Genomic DNA, 27839 nt, shown 5'->3' with positions numbered 1-27839 from the left:
GAAGAGCTGGACTAAAAATGTCTTATAACAAGAAACAGCACTTAGCTGCGAGGGGTATGATAACAAAGGCATCGTTTCTCTGGTTTCTACTTGGCTCACAATCACTGTAAGTCACATTACAAGAAGCGGTGGGGGCGGAGAACTTGAGGGTGCTAGGATCTTGGCTTCATTTCTCCTCTGTGTGCACCAGCACTCTGTGTGGGTGTTTACTACTGAGAATACTCTTTTGTGAGTTCTAAGAAGCAACATAAGGCAAATGTCTGTAATCAGTAAGGCAGCTGAAGCTATGTTTTCACGTTTTTTCATAGATTAAACTTATATTTTGACACTTTAACGCGTTTATATAATTATATATTCTGTTCGCTCTCCAAACGTCTCTCACTGCTGTACTATTCTTGTTACCCTATCTCCTCCCAACAGGACTCTTTCCTGCATTCCCAACTTTTTGGTCGTTTTCTTTTGTAGGGGCATTTTTTATTTATTTACATTTCCAACGTTATCCCTTTTCCCGGTTTCCCAACCATAAACCCCTATCCCAGCCCCTCCCCCTTCTTCTATGAGGGTGTTCCTCCAGCCATTCATCCACCCTTCCTGCCTCCACGCCCTGACATTCCCTTACACTGGGGCCTCCAGCCATGGCAGGACCAAGGGCTTCTCCTCGCATTGGTGTCCAACAAGGCCATCCTCTGCTACATATGCAGCTCGAGTCATGGGCCTGTTCATGTGTACTCTTTGGATGGTGGTTTAGTCCCTGGGAGCTCTGGTTGGTTGGTATTGTTGTTCTTATGGGGTTGTAAGCCCTTTCAGCTCCTTCAATCCTTTCTCTAACTCTTCTGATGGGAACCCCGTTCTCAGTTCAATGGTGGTTGTGGATCCCTGCACTAAAACCTGGTGGGTTCACTGTTACACAGCTGAATATCAGCAGTTCCCTCAAAATCTATCCGGCACTAAGTTCATCAGAGAGGGATGGAGCCAAGGAGCCCCTCCCCATCGTATGATTGGCAGTTGACGATATCAGCCTTGTGCAGTACCACTGCAAATACGCATGGTTTCTGTGGAATCGTGTTTACAATGGCTGTGTTGTTCCCAGAAGATGGCATTTTGTGCCTCTGCCCCGTATCTTCCAGCTCTTGTATTCCTCATCTTTCCTCATTTCTATGATGTTCCCTAAGCCTTCGAGAGGGTGATTTGGGTCTCCTGTTTAGGGCTGAGAATTCATAATCATTTTCCTAAGCATCATGAGCAGCCATGAGTCTCTGAATTCCCTAGTGTTGCTTGGGGAAAGACTGAGAGTAGCATTTATCCATATGAACATGTGCTGGTAAGTCAGACACTGTTCCTTTACTGTGAGGAAACTCAGGACCAAGGCAACGCTTATAAAAGAAAGCATTTAACTGGGGTTTCCTGACAGATTCAAAGGGTCAGAATCCTGACAGAGGGAGAGGGGGAGGGGGAGGAGTGGGAGGGGGAGATGGAGAGGGAGAGGGAGAGGGAGGAGACTAGACCTGGTACCGGATTTGAAAGCTCAACCACCCTGCCCACTCCCCCCCCACGGCCCCCCAACACACACGTGCGCGCGTGAACATATTTCCTCTGGCAAGGTTACACCCACACCAAAAGACCACACCTCCTAATGCTTCTCAAACAGTGGGATTCCTGATGACTAAGGGTTCAAATACTATAGGGGGTATTCTTGTTGAAACCTTCACAGTTGGTTTCCAATTATTTCAATTATAAAAACTTTTTAGATTTTTTTTTCTGGAATTTTGCCACATTGGATGGTTTTACCAGGTTCCTTGATTTGAAAAATGCAATTAGTGATCCATATGTAATTTTTAAAAGTTGCTAATTACGGAAAATAACTTTAAATTAGAAATTTCTTTGGCATGAAGATTTGTTAGGAAAATAAAGGTGGGGGCTGGAGATAGAGCTAAACCTTGAAAAGCTCCTGCTGGTCTTGAAGAGGATGGAGATTGCTTTCATTGAGGAATAAGGGCGAGAGATCAGTTATTCAATCAGATAGGCTGATATACAGTCGCATCACCAAGAGTCCATCCAAGCTTGGGTAACGGCTTAAGGGCTCCCTGCACAAATTGCAGGCAGCTTCACACCTTGGAAAATGTCTCTTTAAAGCAGCCTAAGTGGTCTGAGCTACTTCCAGAAGGTTCTTCTAGGAGGGTTGTCTTGTCTCAATCTCTTCCAGGGCCTCTTCTATGCATGTCAGCCAGGCTGAGAGACTCTCTCAGCAGGTGTTAATGCTTATATATGTATGGAGAGAGAGGAGTCTAGAAATCTAGTCAATTTCAGGGGTTTCCTAAAACTGTGGAGTTGTTCCCTTCCTAGCTTAAGGATCCCCACAAAAGATGGGATCTTTCACCTGTCTATAGAATATCCTGTTGTTTCACCTCTCTTTTAACATTCTTTATCCTTTTCTAAACATTTATTTATCTATTTTAAGTATATAAACACTCTATTTGCATGTATTTGCAGGACAGAAGAGGGCATCAGACAGAAAAGAACACCATACTGATCCACTGTGTGGCTGACAGGAATTGAACTCATGACCTCTAGAAGAGCAGCCAGTGCTCTTACCACTGAGCCATCCCTCTCTACCCCTTAACATTCTTTATCTTAAGACGCTTCTTTTCTCTATTTATATAAAAGATTTATTTATTTATGTATTTACTAATTATGTGTATATGAGTGCACTGTCACTCTCTTCAGACACACCAGAAGAGGGCATCGAATACCATTACAGATGGTTGTAAGTCACCATGTGGTTTCTGGGAATTGAACTCAGGACCTCCTGAAGAGCAGTGAGTGCTATTAACTGCTGAGCCCCAACACATATACAGCAGAGGACTGCTGGGTGTGGACAAAGTCAGAGACGATGCACCTAACCCTCAAGAGACTAGAGGCCCCAGGGAATGGGGAGGTTTGAGGAATGTGGTGGGTAGGGGGGTAGGGATTTCCTCTTGGAGACAGGGTGGCGATTGGAAGAAGTTTGGGATATGAAACAGGTGAACCAGGAGGGGGAGAAATCTGGATTTTTTTTTTTTAAAAAAAAAGGTTAAATAAAAGGAAAAAAGCAGAAGTTTCTTTATGAAATGAGCTGTTTCTCTCTTTCTCCCTCTGTCTCTATCTCTCTGTATCTTTGTCTCTCTCTGTCTCTCTGTCTGACTCGATCTCCCTACCCCACCACCTACACCCTACACCACCTCTACTCCTGTTAGACTGTCTTATACCCTAGTGAGCTTTGCTCTGAGATAATATGTTTTCTCTCAGACAAAACCGGTACACAACAGCGTCTCTCATAACAAAAGAAGGTTCTGAGGCTTTGTCCCATAAAATGATCAGGGTTTTAAAGGGTACATGGAGAATTAAATAGAAAAAAATCACCCGACTGGTTAAATATAAACAACTATCTTACTTGGGCAGCAATTGACCTAGTTTTAGTTTTTAATCTTTTGAATTATATAAACTAACAAATTATAGTGAGATATATTGAAGTACAAATGACAATATAACTTATGAGTACAATGTAAACTAATTTTGTCGTGATAAATAATATTCACTATCTTGAACATTTGTATTCGTGTTGAGACATTGACTTTTTTCTTAGCCTTTTCAAAAGTGCACTATTGTTCACACTATTCATGATTATGTTCCTATTGAATAACTGAATCCTAAAACACATTGGTAATGAACTCTGTGTTTACTATTCTCCTTAGCTAATAATGATCACCATTTGACTATCTGCTTCTTTGGTTTCAATTGTCTAAGATCCCACATATTCATGATAACACAGGGTATCTTTATCTACGTAGACAACCTCATTTAGCATAATGCTTTATAGTTCTATCTATATTGTAATATCTTTGTTTTCAGCCCAAATAATGTTATATATACAATGTAAAATGTTTTCTTCATTCATCATTGGTTGGTGGACATACTTTTGATTCTATAGCTTGATTCATTCAACAATAAAACTACCATGGGAATATAACCATCTCTTTGATATACCAACTTCATACCATTTATTAAGTGAGTTTCTTGGTTCATATAGTCTAGTTTTAGATCCCTGAGGAAACTCCATATGTCTCTCCATAATGTCCTTACTAATGTATAATCCCACCAAGCCTGCACGTGGCTCCTCTTCTCCATATTTGTATCGGCCTTTGCTATCTTTGTATTTGTTCAATGACCGTTTAATAGATGTGAAATGCCATCTCACTGTGATTTTAATTAAAATTCTCTATATGTGAATAGGGTAGGCTTAGAAGGAATGTATATTAAAACTCCAAACATCCAATTATAAAAGCTCCTAGCTAACAACATACATAGATGAAATTTTGAAGTTCTATCCTATCAGGTCTGGAACAGGAATGTTCAGTCTCATGAAATACAGTACTTGCAAGGCCAGTGAAAGCAACTGAGTAACACCAAAATAAAAAGTGTTCAAATGAAACAAGAACAAATGAAATAGAGGCTATTCACCAATTTCATAATTTTATATAGCACGAGTCATCAAGGTTCCACTAAAAAAGAAACAGAACTAATAAATAAGTTTGTAAAAGTCTAGGATACAAGGATCAACACATAAACCCAGCAATAGCATTAAGCTTTTCATAATGAAAAGTGATCTGCAGATTCAGTGCAATCTTGAACAAAATTTCAATGTCATCCTCAATACAAATAGGAAAATCACCCAAATGAATATAGAACCATAAAATTATACTATTTGATGTAGAAGGCATCACATTCCTTCTTTAAACCTACTAAAAAGTACTGGAAGCCTAACAAAACCAGACAATGGACTAGAACAACAACAAAAAAAGACCTAAACAAAACCACATCCATGGTGGCCAATTGGCTGTCCACCAACTTTACAAGAATACACAATGGGAAATGCAGCATCTTCTCAATAAATGATTCCAGAGAACCAGACATCTGTGGAGGAAAGAATGAAACTGGAGCTTTATCTCACACAAGGAGAAAAACAAATTCAAATGGATTAAAGGCTTAAATGTAAGACCAAAAACTATAAAATTATGCCAGGAAATGTCAAGGAGAAAATGCTATAACACTCGCTTAGGAATTGAGTTATTGTTATTATTGTCATTGTTATTATCATTGTTATTATTATTATGTCATCATCACCATAGTTGCCATCATCATTCTAGTAGTAGTAGAAATGTGAGTTGTTCTGATGCTGCTTGTATTTGATGCTAATTACACTTCCTCAATAGGGGTTGCCTAGGAAAAGGAGTGAATCATATTCAGGTGACTTCATCAGAACTTTCTCCTCATTTAACTTGTAAAATAAAGGCGAGAGCGGGTGATTGGGCAGGGGAAGGAAGGTGGAGCTGAAGAGTTGGTGATGGGGAAGAGAAGAGGAGAGGAAGAGGAGGTGGAAGGAAGATGGAGCAGAAGCACATGGCCTGGAGAAACCGAAAATTATAAGGGATCTCAGAGCTGGGGAATAGAGTAGTGCAATGGTGGATCTGCCCAATCAAGGCATGCAGCTTGTATTCATATTAATTGAGTTATGGGGTTTTTTTTTAGTTTTTTGGTTTTTTTTTTTTTTTAGTTTTGTTTTGTTTTTTTGCACAGGCTTATTTGGGTTGGAGAATTTATTGCAATGAAGAAGTAGTAATGGTTCACTAAATATCAAGCAAAAAGCAGCAACAGGCAAATGGTATTGAGTAATTTTTGTATAGTAAAGGAACCAATAGAGTAGAGAGATTGTTTTAAATAAAATTAAGAAAAGACATAGATTAAGAAAAATATCTGAAAGCTATTTATCTGGTAATTGACATAAAAATGCATAGAAGCTAGACTCTACAGAAGAAAAAGTGGTCTCCTGTGAAACGGCCAAGTGACCTTAATGAGTATTACTTAAAGGAACCATATCACAGCTATTTAACCTCTTGTGTGTAGACAGATGCATTTCCATCTCGTTTGATACTGTAACACACTCTTAAGACGATCAAACTGATAGTGTTCACTTGATGTCAGAATTTTTTTAATTGGGTTTTTTAAATTTATTTACATTTCAACTGGTATCCCCTTTCCCGGTTTCCCGTCCATAAGCCCCTTATCCCATTCCCTCCCCTTTCTTGTATGAGTGTGTTCCCCCACCCAACCACACCCACCCCCCTTCCGCCTCCCAGCCCTGACATTCCCCTACACTGGGGGTGTCCAGCCTTGGCAAGACCAATGGCTTCTCCTCTGATTGGTGCCCAACAAGGCCATCCTCTGCTACATATGCAGCTGGAGTCATGGGTCTGTCCACGTGTACTCTTTGGGTGGTTTAGTTCCTGGGCTCTGGTACCACATCTTTTTACATCAGCAAGCCTGTCCTCTGCAGCAGTCTCCACTTCTAGACAGTATTTATGTTCCGTCTTTCCATTAGCGTCTAGGAAGCCTGACCCTGATAGAATTTAAAAGAGATGAACAAATGCTCTAAAATCTATGACAAAGTCATTGCTGGCCTTTTAAAGTTAATTTAGCGTAACAATCAATTTTCTAAGAACTAAAATGTCTAATCATTTTGGATTTAAAGACTTCTCTGTGAAATTCTGACCCGTGTTTTCCAGGAATAAAATTATCTATTACAACAGCAAAAGGCTTTGAAACCAAAGAATAAACAAAAGTAGAAATTCTGGCTTATCTCTTAGGGTGGCCTGAAATTCACTCTTTTCTCCAGGTCAGAAGGGTGCAGGTGAGAGAGGCCATGAACTTGCCATGATCCTCCTGCCTCTGCTCCTTAATATGGAGATTACAGGCATGTAATCTAAAATTCAGCCTCGAAATATTTAGTTTGCAAAAATCAAATTTTCAAATAAACTAAAACTTTTATAAATTTAATGTTACTCATCACTTTTAATGGTCTTCTCCTTTATTACATCTGGACTACAGTGTCCCCTCTCTCCATTCCTGCCAGCCCCATACCCTCTCCTCCAGATCCACTCTTCCTCTCTTTCCCTTTAGAAAAGAACAGGCCTCCAAGTGATGTTAACCAAACACAGTATAAAATATTACAATAAGATAAGCCACAGATCCCTGTATCAAGTGTACAAGGCAGTAAAGAGTAGTAGGAGGTAAAGGTTCTGAGAGCAGGCAAAAGAGTCTGAGGCAGCTCCCCTCTCATTGTTAGGAGTCCTAAAAAACACCAAGCTACTCACTCAGCCAGCACATATATGAGAGGACCTAGATAAGTCCCCTGATTTTCACTTTAGTCTCTGTGAGCCCCCATGTGCCTTTCTTATTTGACGCTGTGGGCTGTGTTCCTGGGGTGTCATCTTGTCTGTGACATCATTATCCAAGTGCACCTGGTAAGCAGAACAATTGTAGGGCAAAGGTATTGTGGCTGGGCTGATGCCCCAGTCCCACAACCGGTAGCCATGCCTGGTTACAGAAGATGGCCAGTTCAGGCCATATCTTCATCATCATCTTTTTATCTTTATTAAATACATCTTCATGTAGAGACTAGATGGATAAGCATGAAACTATACTAATCTCCTAAAGACTTTTTTAAACTTGGTTTACTACAGTGAAAAATACTTTCTAAAACTAAAATAATAAGATTTTCCCCATTATCTCAGGGGAAAGTTCTTATAAATTTATGTTAGAGTCATATACAGATTTTGTCCTTCTTTATCTAAAAGTCATTGAGATGAATAGAGAGGCCGACAGAGATGACTAATTTTAAACAAGATTTCAAAGCACTGTAGCATAATTAAATAGGATTGTGAAGCTAAAAAAATAATAGAATCCATTTCATTGTAAATAGTGAGTTTCTTCCTATTAACAGTCACACAATTTATTAAGTTTATGACAATGTTATTCAGAAAATATCATAGCTCACATGGTAATGTTACAGGCAAAATTTTCTATAAAGTTTTTTTTAGTTTATTAATCTAGTAAAACAGTATAAATGGATCCCATTATAATTTGACTCAATACAGTGTACATTGGATGATTTTTACTGTGCAATTCTGAACAAGCATAGGCAAACAATGAATATAGTCCTGATTCCAAGAACCTAAAACCTTTGTATAGGAAAAGCCAATCAGTTTAAGAAATGTAACCAGCGTGATACACAATTTGGAAACACAGTAAACGATGCTCGCCAGATAATTTCCAAAACCTGCCCTATCCTTGGAAAAGCACATTATCTTAAAATGAAATGTGTCCATCTGAAACAGACCAGTACTAAACTGACTCATTACATCTTCTGCACAATGACCTGAAGTCAACTGCAGCATAAATGGTCCTTATCTCTGCTCTTTCTAGACAACAGCTAAGGAAAGGCTTCGTAATTCCTCCTGTCTGCATGTTTTCCTCTTGTCTTACCCAATATCATCTTGATCTCATTAAAAGCCATTGAGACAGAAAAATACACATGGGAAAAGAATAATCTTTAAAGTTATTGTTTTGGTAATGCTATTTCCTGGAAGTTAGCACAACTTCTTGGAAAAACAAAGACTTTGTAATTTGCAATAATTCAAATACATTCAAAAGTTTGAATTTCCATCTGAATTTTGGCTTTTAGTGCACAGTTTGCTGCCATCATTGGGGCAGAGTTACTGAGTCTGGTCATTGTCAGTCATCTTCCACTGCAATATAGGGGGTTTCCATTGTCCATTCTTACTTTATTATTACCATTGTCTACCATTGTCTTTTTTCCTCTAATATATATATGAATGCCTTCAGTTTACAAACCATTTAAAAATCTACTAAAATGATTTATTTCAAAGTTTCCGAATTCCCTATAGTTGCCATGATATGAGTATTTAAATAAGTTAGTGATTCAACACATTGATCTCAAGCAAAGCGTGGTGAAGACGAGCCAGTCAAGGTACACATAGTTCCTCTGCCAGTTCTAAGAACAAGTTCACATGTGGGAAGGAGATGGAAAAGCCATCCTGGGGCCATCTTTGACAGATTTCCATCCCATGGACGTCTCCAGAGCTTTAAATATTAAACTGTTGGCAGCTTTTAAGATGTTGTTTTATTTTGATGATTGTTTAGGGTGGAAGCTATCAAACTTTCTCAGAAACCTACTGCATCATTACTTCAAATAAAAATTCAGATTGTTTACTTATGCTTTATATCAAAATATAAAATCAGTTAGTTAATGTAAAAATACTTGGCTTGTTATTTTAATATTTAATATTCAAAATTACAGTATTGAGTTACAATACCAAAAAAATCTATATTTATGGTTACTTTTTAAAATTGTAGTTAATACTTTTATTACCTGAGAATTTTATACATTGTATTTTGATGATAGTCACTATCCCTCTTTCTTCAGATTTTATTGTTGTGAAGAGACACCATGACCAAGTTAACTTTTTTTTTTTTTTTTTTTTTTTTTTCTTCGGAGCTGGGGACCGAACCCAGGGCCTTCCGCTTCCTAGGCAAGCGCCCTACCACTGAGCTAAATCCCCAACCCCCTTTTTTTTTCTTTTTATTGGTTATTTTATTAATTTACATTTCCAATGTTACCCCCCTTCACAGTTTCCTTTCCACAAATCCCCTATCCTCTCCCCTTCCCCTATTTCTATGAGGGTGCTCCCACCCACACACTCCTGCCTACCATTCCCCTGCCCTGGGTCATGGAGCCTCCACTGGGCTCTTATAAGTGACATTTGATTGGGGCTGACTTATACTTCAGAGGTTCAGTCCACTGTCAACATGGATGTAATCTTATCGGTGTGAAGACAGACCTAGTAGAGCCAAGAGTTCTATATCTTGATCCTCAGACAGCCAGGAGAGGACTGTCTCTTCCACACTGGGTCCAGCTTGAACATAGGACGTCAAAACCCACCCCCACAGTGACATATTTCCTTCAACAAGGCTATGCCTATTCTAACAGAGACACACCTAATAGTGTCTGTCACTCCCTGTGGGTCAAGCATACAAATACGAGTCAATGGGAGCCATATCTATTCACTACACTTTCACCTAGACCCACCCCCTATTCTATACTCACCTTTTAAAATTCAATATGTAATTTGTATCTTTATTCCTCTTTACATGGACTCTCTTCATCATGGACACCATTAGATCTTGGGAACCTTAGCCCACTTTATATTTCAGAACACTACTTATAAAATTATATAATATTTATCTCTAGGGCAGATGATGAGAACTGCAAGTGTACATAATACGTATCACATACACTATCTTGCTTAGGAATTCATCAAAAGCATGGGTTTTATCTTTTGGTTTGTTTTTGGTTTTGTTTCTGTTTGTTTGTTTGTTTGTTTTGTAATGGGATCTAACATTGCAAGTAGAAAGACCTAAGGTGATGTATTACTTAGGTTTCTATTGTGACAAACACCATAGCTGAAAGCAACTTGGGGTGGAAAGGGCTTGCTCCAGTTTATAGTCATAATAAAGAGAAATCAGGGAAGAAGCTCATGCAGAAACGGAAGCAGAGATCTGGAAGGAACAGTGCTTAGTGGTTTGGCCCCTCTGACTTGCTCTGTTTGCTTTCCTATCCAGTGTAGCACCGAAGGCATACCCATTCCTTCACTTCCAAGTGTGGTTAATATTTAATTCTGTATTAAAAGTTTTTAAGAATGTAAAAAGCAACATAAGTTGTATAACACACACGTATATCCTTACACAAGGTATACATGGCAGTTATCTATTTTCTCCCAATTTTATGTATTATTTTTGTTGCCTACTGTGGTAGTGGCGTTAGCCCTTCTCTGCGTGAACAACTGCATCAATGCAGAGCTCTGGAGGGCACTTCCGGAGAAAGACTTTTCAGGTTCTGGTGGGCCCCTGGTTCCTACAAGCTGCACGTTCTCACAAACCATAGCAAGGTGGGTGACTTGGCTTCATCAGCACCAGGCAAGAGTACGGGAGCTTTGCCACACAGAGGGGTGGGACTGTCAGCCAGTAGGAAGGGACACTCTTTTTTTTTTTTTTCATTTATTTTTATTTTTTATTAGATGTATTTCTTTACTTACATTTCAAATGTTATTCCCTTTCCAGGTTTCCTGTTCATAAGCTCCCATCCCTCCCCCCTTCCCCATAGGGGCGTTCCCCCCATCCATCCCCTCATATTCCTCTGCACTGGGGGTCCAACCTTGGCAGGACCAAGGGCTTCCAGAAGGGACACTCTTAAGTCCCAGCAGTTGTCCTGCACGCTCCACTCCTGAGAAACACTGAGGAATCCCTAAACTGACGAGCTATTCATCTCTGCAAAGTACTTCACCATGTTTAAATTGTATAGGTTTGTGGACATGGGACTTTCTTGTCTTTTAAATGTGACTTGCCCAAATAACTAAGTTATACAAACTTGTTCTGTGCTTTTATAAAGTTTTTGTTTCATTATGTCACTGTGTGTGTCTGCGTCAGGGTGCATGCGTCTTAGGGCAGCTGTCTCTGGACTTGTCTTCACAATTGTGTCATCTCTCCATCGACCCAAAGCTATTTCTTATGTACTTAATGGCTATTCTTGCTTCTTCTTTTGAATATATATATATATACACATATGTATATATATACATATATATGTGTGTGTGTGTACATATATACATATATATGTATATATACATATATAGATGTATATATAGCCTTTCCATATTTATTATTTATAACATAACATTGATTATCTCCTTTGAGAAAAGGACAAATAACATGCTAGAATTTGCACGCCAGCAGACAAAATCTTCAACCTATGAATTAATCTTCCCCAAACACTAATTGTCATTTATCTGTACCCTTCATAGCATGTAGACCATAAACAGGCACCAAGGTGTGTTTTATTCATAGGTACATTTTTTTCAACTCCTGATCTTTTGAGTTCTTAGATGTCACCAAATATGACAGTTGTCTCCCATAATCTGGGGTTTTATTCTTTACTTGGAGTTGCTCATCTGAAATAAGAATTTTACCATGACATGACTGTGAATTATTTGTCTGGAATACACATTATGCATGTTTTAAATCTCAGTGCTATTCTTACGGAAATTTAAATATCTTCATTTATTCATGGATTGTATTTTATGGTTTTGACAACTTAATATATTTAAAAGTTAATTTTTACATTCCTATAAATTGGTTTTAAACTTTCTGAATTTTTATTATTTTACCACTATAGATTCTCTGTATTAGGCAGAGTCCTCTAGAGAAACAAAACTTATGTATAATATGCAATATGTATATTAATTATTAGTAATAATTATCATTGATTATTAAGATAACATATAATATGTATTCTACATATATCATATAATATCTTTTCATGTTGGAAAACTTGTTATACTTATAAAAATATGTTCCTTTCAGGCAAAGTCTTTTGGTTTGATTATTTTTAAGATTTTTCTCTTTTTCTGTGTTGAGCAACTTCAGTACTGCGTGTGAGGCTTGGCTCGATTTCATCTTACTTTTCTTGAGTGTATCCTGTCTTCCCAATGTGTCCTGTTTTTCAAAGTGGAGCTATATATATCCCTTCCAAGATGCTTTGGAAATGGAATATTTAAATACAGGGTCTTCACTCTTATTTCTCTTCTTCTCTTATTCACAGTACTTCTCTAATTCCTTAACTCCTATAACATGTATTCAACGTTCACATTCTGTCCCACCTCCTGGACTAGTCTTGACTTTCTGTTGTATTCTGTAACGTGTTCCCCCACCCCATGGACCATACTACCAGCTCTATCTAATTTTAATTTGTATTTTAATTTGTTTTTCTTTATCTCTACATATTTATTCTTTTTAAATCTTAGAATTTAAGTGATCATACATTTTCATATATTTTTCATCTCTTCTTTATCTCAGAATACTTTCCAGCCATCATGTAATTATTCTGCTATTTAAAGTATTTTGTGTCTGTTATTTGTATCACTCTCACTTGACCATTTTACACCTCTTTTTGTGGCATTGTTATTGTTGACGTTTATCTGCGACTGAGAGAGTAACTGCTCTGCGGGCATGCTGTGCTCCACAGCGCTTTGCACGTTCCTCACAGTCTGACGCCCTTGGGGCTCACTTCAGCAACATTTCTTGGAACTCAGAATGGAGTTCAACAGTGGGGAACTTGCCTAGCATTCGTGAGGGTGGATCAGGTCCATTTCAAACAACACTAAAATAAGTAAATTAAACGAGAAAAATCCTTGGAGGTTAAGGAGAAGATACAAATAGTAGGACCACGAGACACTGTCCTGGGAAACTTCATTTTGATGCACTAATTGGTAATTCGTCATGATTATGACTTTCAAGTGTTTCAGTGGGGATCCTAATGAAGTCTTCAATGTACACTCACATTGGCGCTGGTACTGGGCGGTGTTTTGCTTGTCTGTTTCTGAGACAAGGTGTTCCTATGTAGCTCAGGCTTCTATTAACTCAGCTCTTCCTGAATTATCCTGCTGAGAGCACGCAGTGCAGGGACAACAGTCCATACACCAGTACTTTAAATTTGTATTTACAAAGGTCACTCATTACCCAATCTGAAAATAAACAATCGAATGTACTAGAATGATGAGAAACTGAGTATTCTTATAAATCAACTGATTTTGTTAATAGTCCGATGTAAAATCGAGGTTAAGGAAAAAAATTTATATGTTAATATTAGTGTCCAAATAGGGACTATGTTAATTTTGAGATATCACCAAAATGGTAGCAGGGCACATTTTTACAATTTCCAAATTGGAGGGATTGCTCTTAAATACATTCCCTCTAATTAAAATTTGAGCTGTATCAGACGAGAAACTGTGATGTATTTTATCTTAAATGAAGGCAAATATTTGTTGACCTAATAAATAAACAAACAAACAAACAAACAGAACATATATTTAGCAACAAAATATGTGATGCAAATCTATGCCTTTGTCCTGGAAATAGCATGACTTATTATGAATAATCATTTAGTCTCAGGAAATTCAAACGGCTAATAAATATGCAGTACAGAAGTATAACTGGCATGTTTATTAGAGCCATGCAGAAAACCTTTCCTGAAAGGTACTTACAGGTTTTACGATAGCCCTCAAAGAATTGCCTATTCAGTTGCTTTTAGAGACTTTTTAAAGACATGAGATTTATTATCTAATTCTTTCAGTTCCCGTGTTTCTAAGCAATCCGCCCTACTTAGATAAATTTAAAGACATTCCTTGAAGTAAACCCCTTAAGCCCTGTGACACTGCTTTATTAGCACTGCCTCTTGATTTTGTTACATAAAAAACACTATGAAGGATTATATGTTCACTTTTTTCATTTTATGAAATACGTTCTTTAATTTTCTACACTTGTTCAGTGAAAAAAATCTAGTAACACTTCGGAAAGAACTGTTCTTAGCTTTGTTATTGAGCTATTGACTAAAGCGATCTTTCTTTGATATTATTCAACCAAAGCACTACAGAATGGCTATTAAAATATGATTTACAAAACATACTGAAGTCTGTGCACACGTGTAAACTAGTGAATGTTGGTGCAGTATGGTTAATTGCTAACTTTAGTTGACTGTAGATGAAAATTTGGAATGTTAAACAAATGAACATTACAAACAAACCAAGCCAGAAAGAATGATAAAGTCATGACTTTCATTTGTATAAAAATAAGACACATAACATAGGTAATTTCACCTCTTACTTCATACTGCACCCTAGCCCACAAGATCTACCATGAAGGCCACCTAGGTACAGGCTTCATTTTCTATACTGATACCTTTAGGGTTGGCTTTTGCCTTAAAATTATGGAGGGTCCAATTTATTTAAAATGTAAACCTATTTCCACAAGTGTTTTAAAGTTGAAGGTCAGTGTATACTTTGCTGTGCTCTGCTCATTTTAACTTGAATTATGAGATGAAGGAACAGTTCTATTTTGTGAGTTATACTCAGGGATCTAAGATTTCTTTGCATTACCTGCACTAGCCCTTGAACTAGGGTATGGTCATCATAAACTCAGGATGTTTGTATTGTGTGTAAATGAAAAATGGCAGGTTGCAGAAATGTAGTGACAATGGTTGATTTAAGAAAACCATTGGAGACTATAGTATGTCACACTGCATCACAGATAGTGTTTCTTAATTAGTTCTAATGATAATGACATGTCTCCTAATTATATATCTATGGTTAATCAAAGATTAATATCTTTGGCAACCATTTACCCTGCCTTGAATCATTCAGAAGGCCCAATAATCTATTAGCAGAACACTCGGCTTTGTGGTAAGTTTATGTTATATATTTGTTCTGGTAAAATAGAAGTTGTTCCCACAATTTTAGTTTATAAATATTTAGAAGGAGCTTGAAACCTGATAAAAACAACAATGCCAACCAACCAGAGCTTCCAGGGACTAAACCACTACCGAAAGACTACACATGGACTGACCCAGGGCTCCAACTGCATATATAGCAGAGAATAGCCTTGTTGGGGCAGCAGGGGAAGAGGAAGTGCTTGGTCCTGCAAAGGTTGGACCCCCAGTGCAGGGGAATATGGGGGGGGCAATAAGGGGGATATATAGGGGGAATACCTGTATGGGGGAGAGGGGAGGGGAGGGAATGGGAGCTTATGGACAGGAAACCGGGAAGGGGAACAACATTTGAAATGTAAGTAAAGAAATATACCTAATAAGAAATTAAAAAACTATTTAGAAGAGGATACATCTTCCTATATTTTTCGTTTCCATGATATCTTTTAAAAGCAAAATCAAAGGTTTTGAAAAGTTCAACTCATCAGCACTAAAACTTCCGATTATTTTCATAATTGCTTTTGGTAAAATCTTATTCTGATCCAACGTATAGAGGTAACTCTAATAAATAAATAAAAAACAAAATTTAGTATAGCTTTTAAAAGTAAATTTAAAAAAATTAAAATTTTAAATATTATAGAGAATTCTACATAGCAGAAAATAGTGACATTTGAAGTTTACTGTAAAATATCCCATAATTAAAACACTCATTAAAGTCAAATAGGTTATTTTTTTTTTTCAGAGCTGGGGATCGAACCCAGGGCCTTGAGTTTGCTAGGCAAGCACTCTACCACTGAGCTAAATCCCCAACCTCCCAAATAGGTTATTTTAAGAACAAGCATGAACAAAATTTGAATGTGACAAAATGCTACATTAACACTAGTCCAGGACAGCATAAAGTCTGCCCATAGAGGTATAGATAAAGAATTCCTGGTTCTCATCTATCTACTTCTTTAAAAATATTTGTGTATGTGGTGTGTGTGTGTGTGTGTGTGTGTGTGTGTGTGTGTGTGTGTGTGTGTGTGTGTGTGTGTGTTGAGAAACTGGTATATTTTATCTTCTCTGTTTTCAAATGCAGGCCACCTTAATCTCTTCACACAGGTGTAGCCATGCTTTTAAGAACGTGCATGGCGTTACAGAACAATAGGAAAACCCTCAGGACTGATGTCTTTCCTTCTTCCACATCAACTTCGAAAGCCAACTTCCGTCATCAGCTTTGCTGTCCCGCAGGGCTTCCTGCTGACAGACCTTATCAGCCTTCACGTGTTTCTTTAAAAATGTCATTTTGTATAATTATTTGAACTAATGGTCTCCCTATTGAACTAGGTTTCTCTTTGCAATAAACTGATAATATCTAAAAGCTAGTGTTTTTCTGTATACAGTGAGAAATATTGAGTGTATAGAACCTCGGCAAATAGGAAGCACAACCAGCATACGGTAGAAGTCTAAAATACTGTATACAGTTAATGAAACGCCTAGGACAATAGTATATATGAGAAAAACAACAAGGACGCTGCTTCTATTTTCACTTCACAACACATTTAAGGCAACTGCTGATTCATTTTAAAAATAATATGTGGTACTGTCTAATTTCTGAAACAAGGTACAATAAAAATGAATTATCTTCATCAACGATCCGAAGTTAGGACAACACATTTTTACCCCCTCTCTGTAATTTCCTAGGTATTTCAGTTTAGTTTCTGTGGCCTAGTAGGAGATCAATTGGAGTATCTGGGCTATTTCTTAAAATAGCTACATTTTCCCACCATGACACTTAAAATGATTTAATATATTCATTTTAATAAAAAGCTCAGTGCACCAAACTATAGGGTTGTTGTTAGTTTTCGTACTGCCTTTGGTGCATACGGACATCTACATGTAGTTGACCTTCTGATTTTCATGCAGTTGCTGAATAGAAATGTTACTCATAAACTAATAACTGTCTGTGAGTCCTACCTGGAATTTGCTTTGTGGAGAAAGTTTTCATCATGTAAAAATTCTGCTGTTCAGGTGTATTGTGATGTGATCTACTGCACGTTGCCAAATTAGCACAGATTCTGGCAGTACGCAGAGTTTCTACACCTAACTTCCTCTGTTACCCTGGGAAGTATCATGACATCTCTAGGTCGCATTTCATTGCATGGTTTAATTCAGCATCACTGAAGAGAAGCATGCATGGAGTTTGGAATCCGGCTCCTGCCTCCACAAAGCCTGGAACAGCGCAAAACACTTTCAGGGTGGATGCCTTTTTTTTTTTTTTCTTTCCCTCAATGTGGGTGTGTCTTGGTTAGCATGAGATGAGTGATAACGAAAGAAGTTACTGGAATATGTCATTTCCACATCTACATTACAGGCAGCAGTTACATAGTTTGAAGGCCACGTTCAATGAGATCCAAACACTGGCTCAAGAACTGTGTTGACATTTCACGCAACATAAATAGAGAAAGATTGTTCAAGGAAAAAAAATGAGAAAAGTAAAATTGTTATATCTAGATGTAGAGTTTAATTTTGTAAAAATAAAGAAATATACCTCATTTTTCAGACAGTCAGTGTTCGTGGACAATTAAGCAGAAAAAGCTCCTTTGCACAGTAACTCACATCAACATAAAAAGTTCAAAATAGATTGTCTAAGAGAAAGAGCCTTTCTTTGCTATGATTGACGGTAATTAGAATTATCCATTATATGGCCATGAAACCTTATCATGGTGCTACTTCAAACACAGTTCTAGGACAACTTGGCACGCAGAATTAAAGTTATCAACCACCTATAGCTCTTCACCTCCTAGCAGACACTCTCACTCAGAGTCTCATATATACATACATTAATATTAAAAAACGCACAGCGCTATAGAGCAAAAGTTTGTCCTAAAATTATATCTCTACAACAAAAGCAGATTGGGGTGTACACATGTGTATGTATCTGTATGTTCAATGTCTCTGTTATGGAAATGGATTTTCTTCTTGGAGTTCCTGATTAACATACGCTATGGTGGACAACATCTCAAGAGGCTTGTCTTTAAGCAGATTGCTTTGATTGTGTGCAGGAATTCTAAGGCATTGGAAGTAGTTGTTCCACAGGACAATCTTTGTCCTTGTCACGATACACTCTTGAAATATCTAAGAAGTCTTGAGTCTCCTTTGCCAGCTACACAGAGGGAGGCATTCATAGTACACAGGCATTTGGCTCAAAGGTCAGAGACTTGTTGTTGCTGCTGTTTTAATGTTTATGGAATAGCACCATAGGAAATATGTCAGAAACAAATCATTTTCCACCCAATATTGTATTTTTGAAACTGAATTTCAAGAAGAGAACAAAAAATAAAAGAGATAGATTTAATTTCTCCCAAACTCTACTTTCACTCCATCTCATCATTTTTAAATATAGTAACAACATCAATAACAATATCCATAATAATAACATATCAACACATTAACAATAAAAGAAAGACCATAGCAGCAGCAGTAGTAACTGGAATAAGAAACATCCAGGCAGTCATTTGGAAGATGGCTGCACACCTCGTTGAAATTTTATCTTAAAGGTTTATAAGACATAGTGAGTTTCTCGGATTTGGTGTGACTATTCAGCACTTCCCCAGAGAAAAATGAGTTTACTAATGAACTGGGTATTATCCAGTAATTAAATATGATATCTAGGGATTAACTGCATTGTAGACACTATACATAGTTCAAACTTCTCAAGATATAGATACAATGAAGTGGTCACGAAATCATTTGTGTGAACAGGTTAAGCTGGCCTGCACTTGAAAATAATGAAGATGAAATATTCCAGTTTCCAAACACACACACACACACACACACACACACACACACACACACACACACACACACACACACAAATGAACATACACAAACACACATCTACTTTTAAATGACGAACCACCTTCCAAAGACCACTATTCCACATTACCTTTCAAGAATTTGGCTTACACTGTCTGACCTACAAAGTCTAAGCAAACATGCTGGGACCCAAGAAGTGGGTTTCCAAACTATGATCTGTCCGATCATTTTTATATCCCCAGATCTTGAAAAAGTAGTCAAGAAATCACTCCAGAGATTCACAGCCCATGAAGTGAATTGTCCAAAGTGTGAGGCATCTATTTCAAGCCATTAATCTTCCTTGAACAAGCATGACTTTCAAACATCCTTGCAATGCCAATCAGGTTTTCTGGAAAATTCTCTTTGACTTTGGAGATATCTTTAATCTTGCAGGTTTCTCTTGTTCAGATTCATTATATAAAACAATTGTACTAATATTGTCGATTTTAAAAATGTCTTCTTTCCATGTGCACATTCCTTTCTGTTCTGAGGGAGGGTCGGCGTTAGTTCTCGGCATGCATGGTTTCTGGGTATCTTATACTTTTATATCTTATATAAAATCCTTTCTTGTTGATAGTGTCATCTGTGTGAAAATGAATTAAAGCCACATCTCCAATTGAATAGATTTCTTCTGGTGGCTGAAAGAAAAGGCAAATAAAGCAGAAATGAGAGAAGAATGGGCCATTGCTTCATGTCGTGTGCACGCTCTAATCATTCAACCCATCCAGCAACCTAGCAAGTACTATTGATTTGCTCTCACAAAGCTGAGAAAGCATGAGATTTAGAGAGGAAGCTGGCATGCTGAAGAGCTCATATTTCAAAGACATTTTAATGTACCCCTAAATTCCAGAAATTTCAGTAAGATTTGGGTTTTTTAAAACTGTAATCCATCTTCTGTTCATTTTTATGTAAATAAAGGAGATTACAAAACAGTAAAGAGATATGCAGTGGTTATTGTGAACTAAGCCACTTGTGGAATCTAAGTCTTCATTTTCTTCCTCGTTTAAGAGTCTAGAACAGTCCAAGAAGCCCTTTTGTTACAAGTGTTATTTTGGTAGAAGTTTGATATTATTATTATTATTATTATTATTATTATTATTATTATTATTATTATCATTTAATTTATAGATAAGAGTTGAGACTCAGAGAGTCAGGGGGTCAAGCAAAATACACAGGAGAATAGTCTAAATTTGAATGCAGTGAGTCCTGGGGGAACTAGAGAAAACCAGAGTGTTTCTCATGTGACCTCTCCCCTACCTATCTCTGTACTGTACCTCTGCATGCAGCGCAATGGAGGAGCATTCTGCATTGCTGGAACTAAACTAGTGGCTGGCCCTGCCACTCTGACCAAAAGGATCTATCTATCATCTCTCTCTCCCTCCCTCCCTCCCTCTCTCTCTCTCCCCCTCTCTCTTCATTATATATGAATGTTCTACATGCATACCAGAAGAGGTCATCAGATCCCATTGCAGATGATTGTAAACCACCATGTGGTAGCTGGTAATTGAACTCAGAACCTCTGGAAGTGTATACAGTGTTCTTAACCTCTGAGCCATCAAAGAATGGAATGTAAACTGGAGAGATATGGATTTTTTTCTCATGCTTTAATTTCAGAGGGAACAATGTTGTCAAGGTTGTGTTCTTGTATATATTGGTTTTGGATTACTGATCATTTAAACAATCACCACACAATGAAAAGTTAGAATATGAAAAGTGACATGAGACCGGAACAACTAAGTCCATATACTCACACAAATTATAATGCAAACTCTTTAAAGGTGGAGAGATAGGAAGATAGGAAAACCATGTTCATTTTTATTGAGTCATCATTAAGAACACAGTATGACTTTATTTCAAAAATCTTTCCAGTTTGTAATATTATGTAGAGTAACCACTGACTACCAGGCTTCCCATTAGTTGACTATGGATCCTGTTGGCGGCATACTTACCCCTGATCCACAGAATCTACCAAGACCCACAGCTTTGGAATTGAGACCATCAAAGACTTCAACATAGTCATAGCCACAGTCGGCTTCTTCTTCTACTTCGAAAGTCTGGAAGGACAATTCAAGCCGAGAGCCTTGTTCTGACACCAACAACCATTCACAGTCCAGTTGTCCTGGGTAATTATTATCACCAAACTGAGCATGAGAGTACAGATCTTTGGGCTTCCGCTCTGCTTTCAATCGGCCTCCACATTCTGCCCAAGGAAGAAAGGAATAAGGTTGGTGAGCTGGTCCAGCCTCTATTTCAGTGGAGTCTGCCCAACCTCTAACACCTGTTTCCACATCCAGGATTAGGTATGTGTTTGTGAATAGAGAATCAGACAGTGTCATGTGTATATGCAGGAATATCACATACAGCCTGTCTGCCTTAGGAAACTAGCTTAAACATCTAACTATGAGACTATGAGCACTCAAGATCATGTCTCTGATCCTTATTTTCCCAAAGACAAAGTACATGTGCTAATGACACCAATCTTTGTGAGTTTTCAAATGTAATACACAAAAGTCACCCAGAAGAGTACCTGTCACATAATTTGTTCAATAGAACTATGGAAGATACATCTGATAATACTTTAGTTTCAAAAATCATTCTCTTCATAATGAAAATTTAGGATTCAGTAATCAAATAAATAACCTGAAAAAGTATCAAAGCATGTAAACTATATATATATATATATATATATATATATATTTGCTGTATAGAATTTTATATAATATGTGTACAACATTATTATACATATACAACAATATTATTTGAGTAGTAATATCATCTCACACAATCAGCAAAAGAACACACAATTCATCACAGATTCAGTCCAGGTAAAATTGGTGTATTTGATATAATACAATTTTAGCTTCAGTGTTTTTAGAGAAATACATATCACTTCTGTGCACTGCCATCATCACCCATACAAAATATATCAGAGAACTAAAGCTGTGAAGATAGAATGTCTTAGTTCTTCTAATTCAGAGAAAGGGATGTTCCCCAAACTTTTTAGTTGTTCACTATGGTCAGAGGCTTCAATTCACTATGACAGAGATCAAGTGGAAGCATCAGGAGCCTAAAGTAACTTAACAAGCATCTGTGACAGTCCTTAGAACTAGGAATTTCAAAGCTGAGACCAGGAGATTCCCCCAGAAAATACGGTGTTCTGAGATGTAGGATGTTAAACTACCATGTATGAGAAAACACTCATAGCAATGTCACCATTGGTCATAAGATAACCCAGAGTGCTGATGACTGGACAGCAGAAACACTTACTGAGGGTTTCTCAGACTTGTGTTGGTGAAATTGCACTCTGCTTGGGGTAGTGGTTATTTTACTCACCTTGTTTATATACGTGAGAAGATGCATGTGTGCCCGCCCACACTGTGGAAGTCAGGGGTACAAACTAGGTGATTTTCTCAACTATTCTATGACTTATTTTTTTTTAAAGACAGCGTTGTCCATTGATCCCGTATCTCATCAATTTGACTGATTTAGTCGGAATATCTATGTGGTCAGCAAACTTGACAGGCTCTCTGTCTCTCCAGCACTTAATTAGAGAACCGTGCAGCACAATACCAGCTATTTAAACTTCATACTAGGGATATCAACTCAGGCCTTCATGCTTGGGGGTAAGCAATTTATTGACTGAGCCATCTCCCCAGCAACCTGGTTGGTAATGATTTTATATTAATTATTTCTGAATCTGATGTATGGATCCTATATCTAAATGTATAGTGTCAACCAATCCTCGGGCTTTGTTACAGGGTAGCAATTCATTCAGAGGGCTTCATACTTCTATTCCCCAAGAATGTATTCCTCAGACAGTTAGCTATGGCTTTTTGCTCAGTATTCTGACAGAAATGATACTATTACAGACATTTACCCATTGGATAACACATTCATGAAACTATCCCTAAAGGCTGGAAATTTGCACCATATTGGGGTTGTATTTATCCATGATCATACATTGGAAGCAAAACATTCTGCTGCCCCAGAGTAGCTCTTATACAACTCCCAGGAAATAGTCTCTTCTATATGCTACCGACCTTCAGATTACATAGGTCTAAATCTAGGATTGAACAAAGGGCATTGCATGTAAGGCCCAGCCACCGAGCTACATCCCAAATCCTACAGTTTCTTTTCAAAATGGAGATCGCACACAGTGCTCATGTTAGATGGTCTACATGGAAAACGGATGATTAAACCATACATAAAATATTGTGGTTTGTGATTCATAGCTAAAAGCTATCTTAGTGTATTCAGGCTATGAGAGTACATGAAAATATTCAGATGTGTTATTGAAAGCTACAAAAAAGAATAACTTTAGAAGAACTTTCCATCAGCAAGGAAATGTTATATCTTTAAGACCAGTAAAACATCATGTGAACAACACATCTGATTTGGGACTCCATAGTTAAGAGCATTGGCTGCTCTTCTAGAAGACCTGGAATAAATTTTCACTGCCCATAAGATGGTTCACAACCTTCTGTAACTCCAGTTCTAGTGCCCCCTTCTGCCTTGCACAAACACCAGGCATGGACATGATACACCCACTCCCCTGACACATACACACGCACGCACACACGCACGTGAGCACACATGCAGACAAAACAGTTCTACACATGGAATTAAAAAGAAAAGAATCTTAGAAATACATCTGATTGCAAGGTGGAATTATGTGAACTAGTAAATTGCAGTTCCTGATTTTAATAACTGCTAATTCTCAAGGTTTGACATAACTGATGGTTTGATATTGTTTCCAAGTTTTAAAGTCTGTCAACACTAACTACAATGGCTACGTGGGTCAGGAAGAATGGGTTGAGGAGGTGGCATGAGACATGGGGTGTGCTGCTTTGGAACACCTGTTTCAGAAGAAGTCCTCTGTCATTCCCATCTTAGAAGGAGAGGTAAGGTAGGAGGGAAATAGAACAAAATGTAGAAAGACACTTAAAGACTTAGGAATTTAAGCATAACGAAGTTGTCAACTTATGTTTCCAGTAAAAGTAAAAAAATTGAAGTAAGTGTGTAGCAGTGGGAAGGGGGAACTGAGGGTAGCCACTAGAAAGTCCCAGATGCCAGGGACCCAAGAGGTTCCTAGGACCAACAGGGAGGATATTATCCAAAATATCCAACCAAGGAGAGATAGAACCTTTAGAGATCATATCCAGTGGATCGGCATGGCCCGCAGTTGAGAGATAGGACTACCCAGCCACCTCAAAAATATTAATCCAGAATTCCTCCTGTCGAAAGGAAATGCAGGGACAAAGAGTGGAGCAGAAACTGAAGGAAAGGCCATCCAGAGACTGCCCCACCTAGGGATCCATCCCATCTGCTGACACCAAACCCAGACACTATTGCTGATGCCAAGAATTGCTTACAGATAGGAGCCCAGTATAGCTGTCGCCTGAGAGGCTCTGCCAGAGATGGACCAGTGCAGACACAATGTGTAGGGAGCGGCTAAAGATGGCGCCGACATCCGGTGGTCGTTTGTGGTAAACACCTACAGCGCATGTGTTGGCATACCCCCAGCACCTACAAGGCCAGGGTGATATTCATGCTAAATAGGTTATTTCATACTCCACCAATCCCCAGTGGACAAATTTACAGCCACAGTCTGTTTTGCATATAAGGCAAGTGCCTTTGTTCCTCGGGGTCCCCGTATCATCAATGAGGTGTCCTGCAATAAAGGCTGATTGAGAAGGATCCAACGGTGTTGCGTCTTCCTTGCCGGTCGAGGTGGGCGCGACAACAATGTGTATAACCAACCGTTGGACTGAGCATACTGACCCCAGTGGAGAAGTTAGGGCAAGGACTGTAGGAGCTGAAGGGGTTTGCAGCCCCATAGGAAGAACAACAATATCAACCAACCAGAACCCCCCCCCAAGCTCCCAGGAACTAAACCACCAACCAAAGAGTACACAGGGTGGGGGTTGGGGGGAACTCACAACTCCAGCTGGATATGTAGCCTTATCTGGCATCCCTGAGAGTGGTGCCCCTTGGTCCTGTGGAAGCTTGATGACCCAGAATAGGGGAATGCTAGGGCGTTGAGGCAGGAGTAGGTGGGCAGTTGGGGGAGCACCCTCATAGAGGCAGGAGGAGGAAGGAGGAAATAGGGGGCTTGTGAAGGGGAAACAGGGAAGGAGGATAACGTTTGAAATGTAAATAAATAAAATAACCAATAAAAATCTTTTTAAAAAGTCATACAGCTTTAGGTTCGGGAACAGTGTAAAATACTATGAAAAACGATTCCTTCATATTACCAGGTTTATTCATTCCTTGATGACCATTGATTTCTCTTCATACTAATAGATGTAAAAATAATTTTCTTATCACTAAATCCCAAAGAGGAAATTTAGTCCGCCAGGTGATAGTTTAAGGTAATCATTGGGATGTTATGTATGCAGCAGTGTGAAACATGGACGCCCTGGAAGAAACCCATCATAGAGTAACACACTAACATCATGAGACAACTCACTGCTTTTCACTTCTCCTGGTCCTGCAGACTCAACCCAACACAGTATTAGACACTTTCTCAGAAAAGATAGTTTATATAGTCAAAATGTTGTCAATATATATCTGTATTAAGTTATCAAGCCAAAATATATAACACCGGTCTTGAACATGTTAGCAATACTACTTTTAAATCAATCATTAAATACTGCTCTGTCAGATCCTGAAGCCTAATCCACACTCGCGAGAAATGGACTTGGGAAGAGAAACTATGTATAAATTCCATTTTAATTTGCAAAATCAAATTTGTTTATTTCCTTGTAAGTATAAAATTCCCAAAGGCATCGGGTAAGTCAACCTATAAGTGCTTTTATTGGTCCATTTTAATTCAGTTGACCTCTATGTAAACAACTTTCTCTGAAAAGAGCATGATACCATATTATTGGAATCTTAAATGTCACTGACAAACCAAAAAATGTTTGATATTCAAGAAAAATCATGCAGAAAGTGAAAGCCCCATTTTAAATACATCTCTCTCTCTCCACCTTCTTCTTCTCTTTTGTTTCTTCTTCTTCATCTTCTTCTTGGAAGACAGAATATCTGACAGAATACACATTCTTGCACATTTTGTTTCTTTTGCCTATTGGATTAAATTAAATTGAACTAGAATGTGAACCGACCATCAGAGGGAAACAAAGTTCTCTGCCCAACAATGCCTGCCTACATTGTACAACTAGCATCCTTTCATAAAAACAAACAAACAAACTACCTAACAATAACATTGTAATGGGCTGTTTTAAATTCTTTTGGAGCCAAAGTTAACATTGTGTATAGTAAAATAAATTTACTTACTTAAATTAAAATATATAGTTGAGGCCACAAACCTATTGGATTTGTTCTAGAAGGAGGTAAGCAATATAAAGTGCTTTACACATGTGATAAAGCTAGCAGATGCGATCACAGCTTGGACTTTAACTTACACTGTGAGCTGTTAACTTATGGGATTTTCCATTGTACTTTACCCATAAATCCCTGGGTTCTTTTTCCATAAAGAATACTAACCCGTCACACTGTCTGAGCAAATGGCAAAACACAATTTGGATGGGAAGTTGTAGAACAACTGAACTTAATAGAAAGAATGTTGTTTAAGGAGATGTACCCAGCCAGTGTAATGCAAACTAATGTATGGAAAGTTTGACAACCAGTCATCTGAAAGCCAAAGTTCGTGAACAACAGGAAAGGCAAACATGCAAACCATAGCAGACATATTGATCAGAATAAATGAGCACAGTGGGGAAGCCGAGATTCTAATGGCAATTGTCACTGATATTTGTGGAACTTCGGTTGACATTTAAGTTCCAGCTTTAGATTCCTCATATTTAAAGTGACAGAACCAAATGAATAATACCCAACTCGGATGTTTGCTTAACATTTGACTGAGGCTAGTCACTGTGATATTTGAATAGATATAAACTAAACACACCTGCCATGACATTTATATAATCTAAACATCAAATTCAGTCTTTACCTATTGCTTCAAGGAATACTTGAATTTGTACTCATTTCTGTCTTAATTCTATAGTTTTAAATTAATAAAATACTTATAGATGGATACATTAGGCTAAGAGGTGGCCAAAATTGGAGTAAAACCATGATTAGATGTTGCAAACATTTTAAATTTAATTATCCATCTACAAATTCAGTTTCTTTGTCTACACAATGTAAATAATACGGCTGATCTCAGATAGTTTGAGAGAATTTATGTAAACTGTGTTCATGATAACAAAGGTAGATGTCACAAACTTCTGGAAAGGTGTCATTGTTTTTACAGGTGTCAAAAACATCAAGGCCATTTGTGTGTATATGTGGGCACATGTGTGCGTGCATGTGTAAGTATGTGCATGTGTATGTGTGTGTTCATGTGTGTATATGTGTGTGCATGTGTGTGTATATATGTATATATGTGTGCCTCTCTCTCTCTCTCTCTCTCTCTCTCTCTCTCTCTCTCTCTCTCTCTGTGTGTGTGTGTGTGTGTGTGTGTGTGTGTGTGTTTAAGAGCCACCAACTTTGTACTATCAAAAAAATTCAGAAGGTATTATGGGACACCAATTTTTCCACAGCTTGAATACTTGGCAAATTAACAGGCATGTATCTAAAACATCAGTTGTCTAGAAAATCAGCAGAAAATGTCTATAGTTTGACTTTTTCTAAAATTACAACATTTATGACTATTACAAGAAATAATCAATTACTATTATTGTTAAGAGTCTAATAATTAACAGTGCATAGAATAACAATTCCCACTTTCCCACCGTTAATTGTAAATCAATTATGCAGCAAAATAAAAACA

General features: G+C 37.9%; 1 protein-coding gene across 1 annotated transcript in view; it reads right to left on the bottom strand.

Moving 5' to 3' along the window:
• Positions 1–17688: 17688 nt before the first annotated feature.
• The window catches only part of Tll1 (tolloid like 1), a 188255-nt gene continuing 178104 nt past the window's right edge, over positions 17689–27839 (bottom strand). Inside the window, exons 20-21 of the mRNA XM_032919237.1 lie at positions 20995–21245; positions 17689–19683 (exon numbers count right to left, since the gene is read on the bottom strand). Coding sequence (XP_032775128.1) covers positions 19549–19683; positions 20995–21245 — 386 coding nt within the window. The 3' untranslated portion in view covers positions 17689–19548. The remainder of the gene's footprint in view (positions 19684–20994; positions 21246–27839) is intronic.

This window comes from Rattus rattus, chromosome 13 (genome assembly GCF_011064425.1).
Source record: "Rattus rattus isolate New Zealand chromosome 13, Rrattus_CSIRO_v1, whole genome shotgun sequence".
Taxonomy (NCBI): Eukaryota; Metazoa; Chordata; class Mammalia; order Rodentia; family Muridae; genus Rattus; species Rattus rattus.
Note: the sequence above shows the minus strand (reverse complement) of the source record. Positions and strands in the feature narration are given on the sequence as shown.